This window comes from Saccopteryx leptura, chromosome 3 (assembly GCF_036850995.1).
Source record: "Saccopteryx leptura isolate mSacLep1 chromosome 3, mSacLep1_pri_phased_curated, whole genome shotgun sequence".
Lineage (NCBI taxonomy): Eukaryota > Metazoa > Chordata > Mammalia > Chiroptera > Emballonuridae > Saccopteryx > Saccopteryx leptura.
This window is the reverse complement of record NC_089505.1, coordinates 28,249,390-28,266,428: the sequence shown is the minus strand read 5'-3', so window position 1 is coordinate 28,266,428 and position 17,039 is coordinate 28,249,390. Positions and strand designations below refer to the sequence as shown.

Genomic DNA, 17,039 nt, shown 5'->3' with positions numbered 1-17,039 from the left:
TTGCACTTTCCTATAAAGAGCAGAATATAATGAACAGAGCATCATCTTCAAGATCAGATAGACCTAGGTTCTATTCCCTATTCTGCTACTTATCAGTTGGATGATTTTGGATAAATTACTAAACCATTCAAATGCATTGTATCATCTGTTAAATGTATCTATTAATACCAATTTCCTAATACCCACTTTTATGAAAATTAAATGAAATGAGAAATGTAAACATAAATCATAAGTTCTCAAAATTGTTTAATTCTATCCCTTTAGTTCCAAGCCCTCTTCTTGCTATGGATGAAATAAGTGCAGTTATTTTTGTTCTAGTTTAAGTAAATCAGTTATATCTTTGGAAATAGTTCAGGTACTTATTCAGATGGACACTGCAGTAGTCATTAAAACAATTATTTCCTCTCTATGATCTAGCTCAATGTGAAAATATATAGTTTTCCACGACCTACTAATGGTATGAGTCTTAATGAGAATTTGTTCCTCAAAAGTATCCTATATACCAAGAGTTGTAGATGTGATTATGCCTAAAGTGCTACTATAACCTATAGAGGACCATAGACCATAAGAGACAAACCTCAATATACAATTAAACATCTCAAGTTCTCTGATGAATTTGAGTGGATATTTACATAGTATTATACCCCAACCACATATAATGCCCACTTGTTTTAATCTATCAAATCAGAGCATTCACTCAGGTGAAATATAACTCAAGTGGCCTTTATAATCTACAAAGAGAAAGAAAGGAATTCACTTACAATGCACTTCCTTTCCAAAGACTAAAACATAAAGGATGCTTTCTGAAAGTTTTTGGAGATATATGTTCCAATCCATATGCCTATCAATGGATAAAGATCTACCAATCTACCCTTTTGCTAAAGATGCATTTATAATCATTTCAGAAAATCCATCAAATTCAGAAAAGAAATAGAAGTTCAAATATTTCTCCTTAGGGGATCATGCTTTTATCTATTGTGTTAGATGAATGACTCTTCCTTGTCCTGGACAATTCATTCAGCTCAGCAATTCTATGGTAGGTAGGAAAAGTAAAAGCTTATATCTCATTCATTAAGGACCTCATACCTTCATTCTTGTATTTAATAAACACCTTTTAAAACAGGCACCATTCTTTATAAAAATGGTCCCACACCAACATTGTATACAATAGTGTGCTGCATAGTGGGAAAGCTGAGAACACCAGTTACTACAATACCAACCACAAGGTGTTAGGAGAACTCACAAAAAGATCTGACTGGTAGGTGAGGGGGAAATACTTGAGATGTGCTACTGAAGGGTGGATGGTATTTCAACAAGTAAAGACAGTATCCAATTGAAAAGGAATGTGGGAATCAGTATAGAGGCAAAAAACAAAACAAAACATGGAAGACAGAGGGAGGAAAAAACAAGAACGGAGACCTATTTATCTGAGAAGGAACTGGTGGGAGATAAAAATGGAAAAATAAATTGGCATTATATTGTGGAGGGCCATGAATACCAGGATTAATAATTTAAATGTAACTAAGTAGACACTGGGGAGCCATTGAAGAATTTGGAGCAGAGGGCCTGACCTGGTAGTTGTGTTTGAGGAAGCAGTCTGTCAGTGGTAGGTGAGAGAGATTAGAGGAGACACCTGGAGGAAATCAAAGGGTTAGTCCATTCCTGGGGTAGGGGAGTTAGAACCAACAGCCTGAAAGGGAATCACATATACTACAACTAAGGAGTTAACGCAGCAGTTTTTAACCTCTGTAGACTTAAAATCAACTGAAAGTTTGGTCATCTCAATTTGCTTACCACAAACCATTGCCTTCAAAACTCAGGATTTGCTAAACATTTCAAACTCTGAGGAGCGGAGGGTTCAATAAAACCACATTGTGCCTGGCATATATTTCTTCTATTGGACTGAGGAAATTTGATCTGCTTCTCTCTAATTCATTTAAATTTCATTCAAACTGGGATTTTTGAAAAACCTCTCTATTGCCCAGAAAAGTTTTATGAGCTTATTTTTAAAGACCTTCCCCTCCTTACGAAAAGGAAATAGTTTTTTAACCACCCCTGAACCCCAGAATTTAGAGATTCATAATCCATGGGTTAGAATGGGTTTTATGTAAGGCAAAACAATAGGCTAAAAACAGCACATTTTGCCAAAAAGCTGTGCATTCGGTGGTTGAGGAAGTCGAGGATTTTACCTCTCTTGAACACTTTTTAAGCCTATTTCCTAAGCACCGAGGTAGCAGGTGTGGGTACCGTGAACTGGGGGCGGAGTTCATTCTATTCTCTGACTCATCTCAGCCATCTTGGTTTTCTATTCACTGTCAGGAACATAAAAGAGAACTGGGAACTAAAAAAGTAAACATGTTAAAAAGTAGAACTAGAGAGACAATTTATTCTGCCTTAAAGAAGACTTTCCTTTTCCTCCTCCTCCTCCCACTCTGTGGCAGTGTGAAAGCAAAACTCTTCTTCTAGTGACAGCCATCAAGTCGTGATTGTCGCACATAGAAGGGCTGATGACATAGGGATTTAATACATGTCTATTCAAGACCTGAATTTAGAGAACTTAGCTCCTTTTAACTCATCAGACATATGATTTGCAAATATTTTCTCCCATTCATTCCGTTGTTATTTCTGCCTTTTCATTTTGTTGATAGTTTCTTCTGCTGCAGAGCAGCTTTTTAGTTTGATGTAGTCTCACTTGTTTATATTTGTCTTTGTTGTCTTTGCTTTTGGTGTCAGATTCGGAAAATCATTGCTAGGACCTATGTCATGGAGCTTACCACCAATGCTTTCTCTAACAGTTTTATGGTTTCAGGTCTTACGTTCAAGTTTTTAATTCATTTTGAGTTAAATTCTGTATACGGTGGAAGATAGTGGTCCCGCTTTATTCTTTTTCATGCGTCTGTCCAGTTTTCTCCACACCATTTATTGATGAGTCTGCTTTTTCTTTCTCCATTGCATATGCTTGGCTCCTTTGTCATAAATTAACTGAACATATCTGTAAGGGTTTATTTCTGGGTTTTTTATTCTATGTGTCTGTTTTCTATGCCAATACTATATTACTTTAATTATAATAGCTTTGAAATAAAGTTTGAAATTTAGGTATCATGATGTCTCCACCTTTATTCTTATTTCTCAAGGTCACTTTGGCTATTTGAGACCTTTTGTGGTTCCATCCCAATTTTAGAATTGTTTGTTCTATTTCTATGAAAAATGCCATCTGAATTTTGATAGTGATTGCATTGAATCTATAGATTGTTTTAGGTAGTATGGACATTTTAACATTATTTTTTCCAATCCATGAACACAGACTATTTTTCCATTTATTTGTGTATTCCTTAATTTTTTTATTACTGTCTTATAGTTTTCAGTATACAGGTTTTTTACCTCCTTAGTTAAATTTATGCCTATGAATTTTATTCTTTTTGATGGAATTGTAAATAAGATTGTTCTTTTAATTTCTTTCTGATAGCTCATTATTAGCATATAAAAATGCAATAGGTTTTTGTGTATTGATTTTGCATCCTGCAATTTTACTTGTTTATTAGTTCCAACAGTTTTCTGATAGAGTCAATAGGGTTTTCTATATGTAATATCACGTATCAATGTCATAATATTATTTCTATATTTTAAAATGCTTTTTGGAAGCTGAGTTTTTTAATAAATAAAGACTTTAATGTCTAGAGAGGTGAAACTGTGAAAGGTGAAATTTGAGTACCAAAGTAACTATACCTAAAATCCAAGTAATTCATTTTTCTCACCTTTTTTAAAACTGCATCTTTAAAACTAGAATTTCATCCTGATTTCTCAGGGCTTCATCATTCTTTAACTTAGAACTGGCACATACACGTAAGAAAGTTATTCAATTCTGTCATGTATTTAACACATAACTTGCAGAACATTGTGGAAATTCAAAGAAAACTAGCAAAAATCTGGCCTCCAAGTCCTTACAGACTAATAAGAAATTCAGATGTGTAAATACAAGTGAATTTGCACTCATACAGGCCAGGCTGAGTATTACAACGGAGGTCACTCCCAGACAGTGATGGTGGTGGAAGGAGCTGGGCCCTGGAACTCCGTTTGGAAGTTTAGAAAATAATTTCAAAAACTAACTAACACCTGCTGACCAGGTGGTGGAGCAGTGGATAGAGCATCGGACTGGGATGCAGAGGACCCGGGTGTGAGACTCCGAGGTCGCCAGCTTGAGCGCGGGCTCATCTGGTTTGAGCAAAAAGCTCACCAGCTTGAACCCAAAGTTGCTGGCTCCAGCAAGGGGTTACTCGGTCTGCTGAAGGCCCGTGGTCAAGGCACATATGAGAAAGCAATCAATGAACAACTAAGGTGTTGCAACGCACAATGAAAAACTAATGATTGATGCTTCTCATCTCTCTCCGTTCCTGTCTGTCTGTCCCTGTCTATCCCTCTCTCTAAAAAAAAAAACAAAAAAAAAACTAACATATAAGTTTCAGCATCTTGTACTTTATTAATTGGCTTATTATTTTAAAATGGCATTTGATTATGATATTTCTGTAAACTAATTGAGAGAAATTTTATAGGAAGTTTTCATTATGTGTAAGACTATGCACTAGATATAAGGAGTTACAAAGTTGGATAAAATGGTTTCTGATCTTGGGGAGTAATAAGCTATTGGTACCAATAACTCTAGAGTACAAGACATATTAAAATTTTAATGAGAAGAATAAACAATATGAATTATATGAATAATCACTAACTCAGCAAGTAACTTTATCATAATTATTATATAATCATTATTCATATGACAAGGATTACATAATATATACATATTATAATAATTATTAGTGCAATAATTATCAGACTAGGGCATTTATTAATAACACATTTTTTTTAATTTATTTAATTAATGCTTTGAAAGTATTGATAATAGATTTATGGAGTTGCTTCTCCATGTTTGCTTGAGACGAGTTCTGCTCACTCAAATATAAAGGTTTGCTTTGTTCTTGGTATCACCTGAGCTGCTCCTGCGCTAGTTACTAGCTATTCAAGTTCTGGGAACAATGGATACGGACCTTGCTGAAGGAACAGGGATATAGTTGACAGGAAGAGCCTCATCATAGAGGTGTGCTTATAGATATTTTTTATCTTAGGCTTTTATTCTAGGTTTAAAGCTTCTCTTAGTGTCAGAATTTATTAGCCCTTACAAAGAGAATATGTCATAGAGAACGTACTCAAAATGAAAATAATTTTTATTAGAATTTTTAGAATTTAAGCCAACCGCAACTTGTGAATTTTTTAATTACCATACTGGCCATGCCAATATACACTTTATAACCCTAAAATTAGTATCTAAATAGTACAGAATGTGTTAATATGCACATATTTGTGAAATTCATAAAAGAACAAGTAAGCAGAAAATGAATTTTCCAGTTAGAGTCTATGTGCACATAGACTAGGCAAGTAAACATTCTGGAGCACCATTTTATAACCATTCCAAATGAGAATTTGGGGACCCATAGCCTATAAAACAATAAAATCCAAATAAAAAGCATCATTAGGATAACTTTAAATGCCTTTAAATAATGATATTTTTAATTATATAAAGACATTAAATAAAACAAATATTTTATTATTAGACATATTATAGACTAAATTTTTACAAGCTAAATTTAGTTGAGCTATCTATAAAATTTAGCTTAGCTAGCCTAACCAGGTGGTGGCGCAGTGGATAACACGTCGGACTGAAATGCAGAGGACACAGGTTCCAAATCCTGAGGTTGCCAGCTTGAGCCCAAAGGTCACTGGCTTGAGCCCAAGGTCGCTGGCTTGAGCAAGGAGCCACTTGCTCTGCTGGAGCACCCACCCCCCATCAAAACACGTATGAGAAAGCAATCAATGAACAACTAAGAAGTCACAACGAAGAATTGATGCTTCTCATCTCCCTTCCTATCTGTCTCTCTCTGTCTCTGTCACACACACAAAAAAAATAGCTTAGGTAAATCATTTATATTTCTATTCAGAAATACATATTATGATATATCTAATTATAAAAGTAAATATACTAGCTATTCACTGAAAGTCCTTTAGAAACAAACGTGTCAGGTCTTATTCAGTAATTATATAACATACTTTAGCACTTCAAAAGCAGTATTTATGACTACTATTCACAGATTGTTTCTTATGGGTATTTTTCTCCCTACTGTTTTTCAGCTTCTTATATGCTAGTTTTTCATTATTTCACATAGCACAAAGTAGTCCCTAAATGACAGTTACTAAAGAGGTTATTAATACTGTTTTAAATGGATTTATTTTTGCAATAGTGAATGCTCATCCCCTTTAGAGCCACCTGGAGAATTTTTTTCATTTAGCTTTATGTGTGTTCACAAATAAGAAAATTAAGCCCTATTGTTTCCAAAAATGGCTATTTAGCATCACTTCTGAATTATTTTCTTGTCAATTAAAGAATACTCAGAGAGAAATGCTACATAGCATTGTCATGGTTTGCCTTGGTAGTTGAGAAAATGTTGGTATATATAGTATATACTATACTTTTTAACCTATAGGCTACCATAAAAAAGGTAACTATGAGATGGCTTTATTGTCTAGATTTATTTCATTATTGAATTATTTTTACATTATCTGAGCTTATGCTCCAAAGATGTGACAGGACTGGAACTAAGGTAAGGGGGGAGGCGTTTACCTCAAGTTCAAAATTTAAGGGGGTACCAGATAAGTCAGTAATCAATGTATATCATATTTTAACACAATATTTTTAAAATAAAAATTAAGACCAAGAAATATCAGAAATTTAAATAAAGATCAGGAGATCTGTGTTTTGTCATATTTGTGGATTGTTATCTATTTGGTTACAAGGTGAAAAAAAAGTAAGTAGAAAAAGAGAAAACCTTGCTGTTGACCTCTTTGGTTTCAAGACAAAACGAATCTAAACTTAATATCTCCAACTTATAGCATCATTAGGTTAATAATATTTTAGTCAAAATGATAATTTTAGTGAATAGAAACTATTTCTGTCATATACATATACTATATAACTTATGTATGGGTAGGTAATAAGTAACTCGTATTTAAGTCCTTATTCACATTTCACGAATTGTCCTAACAATGTCCTTTATGGAAATATTTTCTGATCCAGGATCCAATTCAGGATCATGCTATGCACTTAGTGCACTCTATCTGGGGTCTAATATTATGAAACAATACCCTAGGCTTTATCTTTCATGCCATTGACATTTTTTAAGAGAATAGGCCAATTGTTTTATAAAGTATTTATCAACTTGGGGTTTCCTGATTTTTTATTATTATTATTATTGGGGTCAATGTGCATTTGGTGCAGGAACACAGGAAGCATATGATGTCAGTTTCTCTCATCCCTGGTGATGTTAACTTTAGCGAAGATGGTGCCCCTCTACATTTGTTCAATAAAATATTACTCATCTTTTCCTTTTGATGACTATGTCATCTGTGGGGAGATACTCTGATACTTACCTTGTTGCTTTATAAACTTTCACTTAATAATTTTAGTATCCATTGATGATTCTGGTTTGAATCAGTTACATTGTTACTATGAAGGCTGAAAAATAGTAATTTTCTAACTCAATCAACTTCACCTACATTACTGGTTGGCACTCTCTGCAAGAAAAGAACTTTCCTTCTTCCTTATTTATTTACTACCAGTATGCTCTTGTGGGTTCTTCTTTCAGTCAATGCTTTACGATCCATTCTTCCATTATCCGTTTTGATGCTACAATTTTTCAATATTTTCTCAGAGGAACCCCAGCCATCTGCTTGGCCAGCTCCTTCATCTACTTCAAGTTTTGATGAAGTCATACCTCCTAATGAGGCCAGCCATCACTACCCCACACAGAACTTCTGACCCCTCGTTCCCTGCATTGCTTTCTTTACGCATTGCACTTACCACCTTCCAACACATTTTTATAAATTACTTCTTCTGTTTGTTTATTGTCTGTCTCTCTAAGCTAGAATGGAAGCTTCTGGAAGACAGGGATCTTTGGTTTGTTCGTTGGGGGATCAAGAATTGAAGGATCTCATCAAGTATCTAGAACAGTGCCTGTCCTTAGAAGCACTCAAACTATTTTCTAGATAAATGAACTAATTACTTTATCCTGTACTTTGACTTGATAAATGGATACAAATGAGTGAGTACTAGTAGAATTGAGGCCGCGTATACTATTTTTAATACTGATATGTGACCAAACACCCAATGTTTTGTGTACTTCTCAGTTTCATACATACTTGTTTTGCCTCTTTTCACACATGAATCTCCCCCCATTTAAAATTTAAAAAAAATTTTAAGCAGGCAGCATTTTTAGAGAACGGTAAGCTTGGTTAGTCTTGAATTACACCTCTTCATGCATAATACAACCTAAGTAACAAACTGATGGTGGTTGCTCACTCACATCGCATTGGGAAGTGCCCCATCAGAAAGGAGGCCCCTGCCCACTATTCCTCTGCTTCTGGCATCCACTCTGATTCTGAGTCCCATAGAGGAAAAGGGGAGACAGGAGGAGACAGGAGTGAAACCCAACTTTCATTCTACACGAGCAGCACATTTTCCTGCTAGACTGCTCAATGAACTCTAGGTCCAGAACTGGCAGCAGATGTCACTTGTGTGGCCCTAGAGCGATTCACAGAATTTCAGCTAAGAGAAGACATGGCTTGACAGATATTCAAATAATGTGCTTCGGGTATATCTGGACAATCCTCACGAAGTCAATAGTCAAGTTTGGAAAGGTACATGTGACATGGGTATTAAAATATTTCTGTTGACAGGATCAGACTTTTGTGGCCAGCAAAAGAGAATATACTCCATTGGGGAGTAAACATCCTCTCTGCTTCCTGTCCGGGAAATGTAGGTCGCTTTTAGGTTGATATTATTGATTCTTTGTTACTGATGCTCTTGGAACATTAGGGAGCATATCCTCCTGTCCAAGCTAGTGTATTTTCAACTCTTCTAATTCAGGTGAAGGATCTGATCAGACTACAGTTAGTGTAGGAGAAGAACCCGATCTAAATTTTAGAGTATCGGTTTCAATGCAGCAGAAAAAAGCTTAACTGTTCCTTTAAATCCATGTGGAAGTGTGTGGATTTCACTTACTAGGTATATCAGCATCATTAATAAAAAAAATGGAGTTTTTAATTTGTATACTTTGTATTCAAAAATTAGATTTAAAATATCTCAATATTGCCTGACCAGGCAGTGGTGCAGTGGATAGCATGTTGGACTGGGATACAGAGGACCCAGGTTCGAGACCCCGAGGTCACCAGCTTGAGCATGGGCTCATCTGGTTTGAGCAAAAAGCTCACCAGCTTGGACCCAAGGTCACTGGCTCGAGTAAGGTGTCTGCTGAAGGCCCGCGGTCAAGGCACATGTGAGAAAGCAATCAATGAACAACTAAGGTGTTGCAACGCGCAATGAAAAACTAATGATTGATGCTTCTCATCTTTCTGTTCCTGTCTGTCTATCCCGATCTATCCCTCTCCCTGACTCTGTCTCTGTAAAAAAAAAAAAAAGTATTGAAAGTATCTTTAAAATTTCTCTCCTTTACAATACACTGTGTTTTTTTACCTAGGACAGAAAATAGGGCTCTTTTTAATTATATAATTCCTGCATTTGATTCCTTTCCACAGATACAACACACTCAGGGGAAATTGGCAGCAAGAAAAAGGTGAAAAGACTGTTAAGCTTTCAAAGATACTTCCATGCATCGAGGCTGCTTCGTGGAATTATCCCACAAGCCCCCCTCCACCTGCTGGATGAAGACTACCTTGGACAAGCCAGGGTGAGCTAGCCGCCCCCAAACACCTCGCCGCAGGCCAGTGGCCGGGAGCAAGTGCTTCCACTGGGGCGGGTCTCGGTCCTGCTTCTGACACTGAGCTGCTCTGTGACTCAGGCTAGTCAGTCAACATGCCTGGGCTATTTCCTCAAATACTAAATGAAGCTAATAGAAATATACACCTCTTAAGGGTGATGCAGAGATTAAAGCATGAGGTAGAGCATGTTTGTATGCTTAATATATGCATATCTACCTATTTTCATTTTTATAAATGTGCAAAACATATTTGCAGGAAACTACGTAATGTAAAATTTTTGACTAATCGATTGCTAATAAGAGAATAACTGAATTTTTAACCCATTGAATTATCTCATTGTAATAGCTACAATGAAATTAACCCAATGATTACCAGCCTTTAATTCCATGCTAGGCTAGCAATATAGTGCATTATTCTTTTTATAATTTTTAATTCATTCAAATAATCTTTACTAATTTTACAATTATTTTTGGAATCCATTGGTCCAACTGAGGGTATAAATTAATGTGTGACAATCTAAAAAAAAAAGCCTGCAGCCTATCTCTAACACAAACTGCCTGAAAAATTTAAGTTTCAGAAATAAACTGCCTCTGTTTAAACACAACTGTATATTTTGCAAGCCAAGTAATATTATGCGGTTTACATTCTATATAGAAATGAGTAGCAAGTAATAGCAGAAGAACTAATTTCTAATATTAGGTCTATGAAAGGGGAGGGGGGGGGAATCACTTCTAACAGCCCAAGGCCTGAGATTAGGTGAACGTTTGTTTGTTCATTTGTTTGGTTGGAGGAGAGCGAGACTAAGCTCTCTGCACTAGAGCACGTGACTGAACACTGTGAGGGTGCCCCCCTCTAAGTAGCCCCCTCTCAGTAAAGGCAACACTGAGGCACAGAAAGAACAGCAGGCCAGAATTCAAGGTGTCAGAGATCAAGTTTTGGCTCTGCCCTTAGGTTTGTATGACTTGGATAAAATGCTCACTCAATCTAGACTTAACAAATAACCTCTTAACCACTCATTTATCTCACTCTCTTGTGAAAGTCTCTGTGTGTCATGATGAGACCTTTGGATTTTTCGTAAGATGCAGAGAAGCCATTCAGGGGCAGGCAGAGGACAGTGAGCTGGCTCTTCCCAGGAGCAGGGACCGGGAGAGGACAGGAAAGCCCCGTCCCAGGAGCCACAGTGAGGAGGACTGAGACAGCACCTGGGACTTTGTGTGTGAGAGTGAACGCCATCTAATTCTAAGCATGGGTATTTAAAAAAAGAAAAAGAAAAAACAGGATAATAAGCCTATTTAAAGGAGGTTTTTAGATTAGCTAATATTTTCAATTGCTCACTCTTCAGTTTCCTGTTACAACAGTTAATTTCGCATTTAGTCTCACATTGAGCAGAGTAATGTACTCAAGCAATCATTTTGACTTTACTTTATTAAAATTTTGTTAATTTTAATAAAATTAAGTGAATAGTAGTTTATGGTGTAGAGCAGGGGTCCCCAAACTTTTTACACAGGAGGCCAGTTCACTGTTCCTCAGACCACTGGAGGGCCAGGCTATAAAAAAACTATGAACAAATCCCTATGCACACTGCACATATTTTAAAGTAAAAAAACAAAACGGGAACAAATACAATATTTAAAATAAAGAACAAGTAAATTTAAATCAACAAACTGACCAGTATTTCAATGGGAACTATGCTCCTCTCACTGACCACCAATGAAAGAGGTGCCCCTTCCGGAAGTGCGGCGAAGGCCGGATAAATGGCCTCAGGGGGCCGCATGCAGCCCGCGGGCCATAGTTTGGGGACCCCTGGTGTAGAGACTTCACTGAACCATAGTTTTGACAGATATCTAACATGCATGTGCTTACTGTTTACAAGAACTGTTCTAAGCTCTTATATTACATAAATTTATATTTTTATACATTACCTTTTATAATCCTTACAACAACCCCCTGAAGTAATAATATCAGCCACATTTTTCAAATTAGGGAACTGAGGAACAGAGAAGTTAAGGAACTTGCCCAAAGTACCACAGCCAGTAAGAGATGTGACTGACATCAGACTAGGCAGTCTGCTCCTCAAGCCTGTCCCTTTAACACTATTGTCATTAGCCAGTAGAGTAAGATTTATTTTACTACAAACCAGTTGTACTTAGGTAGTAGAATGCTACTGCATTTTCAACATATTAATTGTTTAATTCACTCTATCTCAAAGTGACTATTTGAGCCTTCAACGTGATTCATGTGAGTGATTTTTTGTTTGCTTTTTCAGTATATGCTCTCCAAAGTGGGAATGTGGGATTTTGACATTTTCTTGTTTGATCGCTTGACAAATGGTAAGTCACCCAGAAGAATTCGCACTAAAATATGCACCATAAAATGAGATTAATTTTATGAAAACAAATACTTATTTTTAAACATTTGTTATTCCTTTTTTCCTTCTTTCCGCACTTTCATAAGTCTACTCGAGAAGAACCAGGGCAAGGGAAAATTAGTTCAGATGAAGAATAAGGACTGAATTGGGCATTAGAATTTAAGAAGTTTCCTTCTGACCCTGATGAATTCAAAGGAATTTAAACCACAGATTAGATTCTGTCCTTGAAGAATACTTTGGCCACATCCAAAAGGAAGTTTGTTGTTAGTCAATGAAAATTAGAAACACAAACTTCCTCTGATCAGCCCTGACTCTCGCAGGGCAAGTGTTTGTGCATTTTCGTTCAATGAGTCACCTCTGCCCTGTTGCAGGTATTGTTCAGATAAGTTTGGCATCAGAAGAAACCAGTTGCTGAGGATAAAGTGTAAAAGCTTAGGCTGCAGCTGAAAGGAAAGTAGAGATTCTCACTGGTTTCACCTTTTAAGATTTTGTGCCTATAAAAGCTTCCTATAAGGAAATAATAAAATCCTATTATATTTTTATTTGCTCATTCAACAAATGCTTGATAAGCTTAGCAATCCAATGAAAGACATTATATTTAATACTAACCTTCGTATGTCCCACCATCTACCAAGTTTGTGTTTTAAGTTATTACAAACTGTTTCCTCAATTTGGCATCTCTGCCAGCTTGAGTTATAAAATATTTCATGGTCAAGTCTCATCTTGGTTGATAGCAAAATTGGCAGACTCTTTATTAACTCTTAATGTTGCTAAGAATTCATTGCCTTTGGTATAGGGAGAAGATCTGAACTAATTTTACTTGTACAATAAAAGAAACCCTGAAATCAGATCTTAGTAATCAGATCCTTTATGCTTAAATAATTTTAAATTTAAAGGGGAAAATAAATGATCCTATCAGAGACCTTTTATTACAGAAACTTTAGATCAGTGGTTCTCAACCTGTGGGTCGCGACCCCGGCGGGGGTGGAATGACCAAAACACAGGGGTTGCCTAAAGCCATCAGAAAATACATATTTCCGATGGCTTTAGCCGCTGAGAAGCTGCGCTACCGTCTGCACCAGCACTATTCAGCTTGAATGCACGCCATTATGGATGTGCGTTCCAAACTAAATGCCTGTGGTCATGGGCAGACGTGATTGCATCATCCATCCGGGGCCTAAGGGGCTGGAGAAGCGGGGAGGGGGGGGGACGCTCCACACTCCATAGCAGTGCGGCTGCTCCTCCATAGACTGAAAGAGGCCTCACACTGAGGAGTCTGCTGTGCAGATTCTGCAGTGTAAAAGATCTGCCTCCTATAGAAGTCTATTGGGGGTGGCAGATTCCACCTTTGGAATTTTTCTGCTCTAGGAAAAGTTCTAGCGTGGAAAAAATTAAGCAACATGCTCTATATTTGAGCGGAATCTGCTGTGGCCTCCCATTGACTTGAATAGGAGAGGAAGAAATGTGTCGGAACTGCATTTCTGCCGTACAGGGGATCTCTCTTCTGCGGAATCCACGGGTCTCCCATTGAAGTAAATGAGATGTGGATTCCACCACAGAAACCGCTGTTTTATAGTGTGAAAGAGCCCTGAAAGATACCATGCTGTGCAGAAACTGCAGTGTATCCTATGACGTAGTTCACACTGTTCTATATAGAAAACTTGCCACTAATCTGGAAAAAACAGATCCATTAGTTAAGCAGCTATTTACGGAATGGTAGCCCCAATACACTAGGTAAGGAGGTCCATTAGTAATAAATATTTCTCAATATATAATTAAATATTGTTTTGTGATTAATCACTATGTTTAAATTATGTTTGATTTGTAGCAATGAGAATACATAATGCATATCAGGTATTTACATTCCGAATCATAACTAGCAAAATTACAGTTATGAAGTAGCCACCAAAATTATTTTTTGGTTTGGAGTCACTGCAACATGAGGAACTGTATTGCGGGGTCATGGCATTAGAAAGGTTGAGAACCACTGCTTTAGATCCTATTGTCTATCTTGATAATTTAACAGTAAAAAAAAAAAAAAAAAAAGAGTTAAAACTGGTGATGGTTTTCCTCCAGGAAACAGCCTGGTAACACTGCTGTGCCACCTGTTCAACACCCATGGACTCATTCACCATTTCAAGTTAGACATGGTGACCTTGCACAGGTTTTTAGGTAAGTTTTTTTTTCTCCATATTCTTACCTCTTTTCCCATGAATAATGGCATTCCATAATATTCTTTAATATAAACTGGCAGGAACCATAGCTTGGTAAGTGAAGACTTCAAATTAATCTTAAATTATCTGACCTTAATTTTATACTACGGTTTACTCATTTAAATCCCTGAAAATTGTTTATTTGATTAGTTATGTTTATAGTAGATAAAGGCTATATAAATAAAACTATCCCTGGCCTGACCAGGCGGTGGTGCAGTGGATAGAGCGTCAGACTGGGACGCAGAGGACCCAGTTTCAAAACTCTGAGGTCGCTGGCTTGTGTGCAGGGCTTGTCTAGTTTGAGCAAGGCTCACCAGCTTGAGCCCAAGGTCACTGGCTTGAGCAAGGGGTCACTTGTTCTGCTGTGGCCCCTCCCCCAGTCAAGTCATATCTGAGAAAGTAGACAATGAACAACTAAGGTGCTGCAACAAAGGATTGATGCTTCTCATCTCTCTCCCTTCTGGTCTGTCTGTCCCTATCTGTGTCTCTCTCTGTCTCTCTCTGTCTCTGTCAAAAAACAAAACCTATCCCTGGCTGGATGGCTCAGTTGGTTAGAGCACTGTCCCAAAGCGCAGAGGTTTCCAGTTCAGTACCAGTCAGGGCACATATAGGAACAGATCGATATTCCTGTCTCTTTCTCCTTTCCTCTCTCAAATCAATAAGTAAAAATTAAAAATAAAATAAAATAAACTAACAAAAGCATATACTTGTCAAAGATGTTACTAATCTGTTTACATATCAACAAAACTCCCATAAGGTATGCCTCAAATAATCACCATCTGGAGATGAGTTGTTGAATATCTTCAATAGATTTTTTTTTTAATAAGAACTACCATTTGCATAGTGCCCATTATATGCAGGATGCTGCTGGTATGTTATTTCTAATCATTTCAACAACCCTGAGAGTTGGGCATTATCACTACCCTTTGGCCCACAGTTAAGGACAGGTACAAAGAGGCTTTGTAACTTGCTCAAGGTCAACAACTTATAATTGGCAGATCCTCAGTTGAAACCCAGGTCTCTGACTTGACAGACCACCATCTTTCCATTTAATGTCACTGTCACTCTATCAAAAAGAAGTCCCATTTCTTAATTGACTTCATATATATTCTTGTTTATCTGCCAGTGAATTATCCAGGGCACATTTTTAATAACCACAAAGCTTTCTGCTGCCACTTAGCATGTTTCCAGCTTCTTTGATTTACCCTGTGGCTGTGCTTTGAATCTGAACGCTGACTTGATGCCATCAAGCATAATATAACAGTGACAGTGATAACAACAACAGTAGCAACAGCCAGGCTTACATGGTGCTTACCTAAGCTGGGAACTCTTCTGAGGACTTGCACTGGAGCTGTTGTTATCCCAATTTTACAGAGAAGAAAACTGAGGAGCCCTGTGGTTAAATAACTCGCCTACTACAAATAATAAATAGTAAACCCAGAATTCAAGTATAATTGTAAAATAAACTTGCTGAATAAAAGATATATGTGGCACAACAGAAAAATTTGAAAGCAGCCACAATATGGCTCAGTTTCAGAAACACAAATAGCCTCAAGTTAATTGAATTTAGATCACTTGAGCAAAGTAATAGCCATGAATAAAACCAAATCATTTTGATTTGTCTAAAGAGGGAGAGTACGGATACTTTGGACATGTGTAGGCACCCAGAGTACATGTGAAAATTCCAAGATTTATGGCAAAAATAACACCGGAATCCACAGCAAAATTCATAGCATGGGCTCACAAGATATGGCCACACTTGCAAATCTAGACATTCTATACACTGATTATATGGCAACATCCTAAGCATTGCCTTGGTAATTAGCTGCAACAGGCCAGTGGCTTCTGTAAACAGCAAACCAAAATTTCCTTGCTTATGTCTCTACTTGGTTCCAAGGGCACTCTGGTCCCTAAATTAGAAGGATGTGAAAGATGATAATTTCATCTGAATAAGGTAGCAATAAAGCCAAGGAGACCTCAGCTGGAGCAACACAGTAAATTGAAAATCTGCCTGAAGAAGGCTCAGTTTTGCTTTGGTCAGTCTTTGTTGCTCAAGTGGCATAGACTCATCTTTGAATATCAGGGGTCTGATGCTACCTGCTAGGGCTGTTTAAAAGGAAACTTCTTTTATGGCTTATTATTCATAAAAGGCAGTAAACTTAAATAATTAAACCGCAGTGTGAAATAAAGTTGTCCTTTTCCTACATATTTATTTTTCTTATGAATGAAAGCCTTTATGAGTGCCAGAGAGCCGTGACTTTGGAAGGTGGTGAAGATTCCCAAGGGCCCCACAAATCCTTTTAACCTTTTCCCACCTGCCCTCCCCCTCCTCTCCACTGAAAACAGCTCAGTGGAGCTGCCAAGCTTCCAAGCCACGTTCATTTTTAAAGAATCCCCAGGGTGCGCGTTTTGGAGACACTAATATTTTTAAGCAAAAGGGACCCTCAATCAGTCTGAGATTGTATGCCCTTCTTGTTTGGTTTTTAGCTGATTGAGTTATCTGTTTACCTCCCAGTCATGGTTCAAGAAGATTATCACAGTCAAAACCCATATCACAATGCTGTCCACGCAGCCGATGTCACCCAGGCCATGCACTGCTACCTGAAGGAGCCAAAGGTAAGGCCAGCCCTGGCTGC

At 37.3% G+C, this 17,039-nt stretch overlaps 1 protein-coding gene across 4 annotated transcripts in view; it reads left to right on the top strand.

Annotated features, from left to right (window-relative positions):
- PDE7B (phosphodiesterase 7B) overlaps positions 1 to 17,039 on the top strand; it is a 333,453-nt gene that overhangs the window by 282,766 nt on the left and 33,648 nt on the right. For all 4 annotated transcript variants that reach the window (XM_066373165.1, XM_066373164.1, XM_066373168.1 and 1 more), the window contains 4 exons: positions 9,640 to 9,791; positions 12,089 to 12,152; positions 14,267 to 14,362; positions 16,919 to 17,019. In XM_066373165.1, coding sequence (XP_066229262.1) covers positions 9,640 to 9,791; positions 12,089 to 12,152; positions 14,267 to 14,362; positions 16,919 to 17,019 — 413 coding nt within the window. The remainder of the gene's footprint in view (positions 1 to 9,639; positions 9,792 to 12,088; positions 12,153 to 14,266; positions 14,363 to 16,918; positions 17,020 to 17,039) is intronic.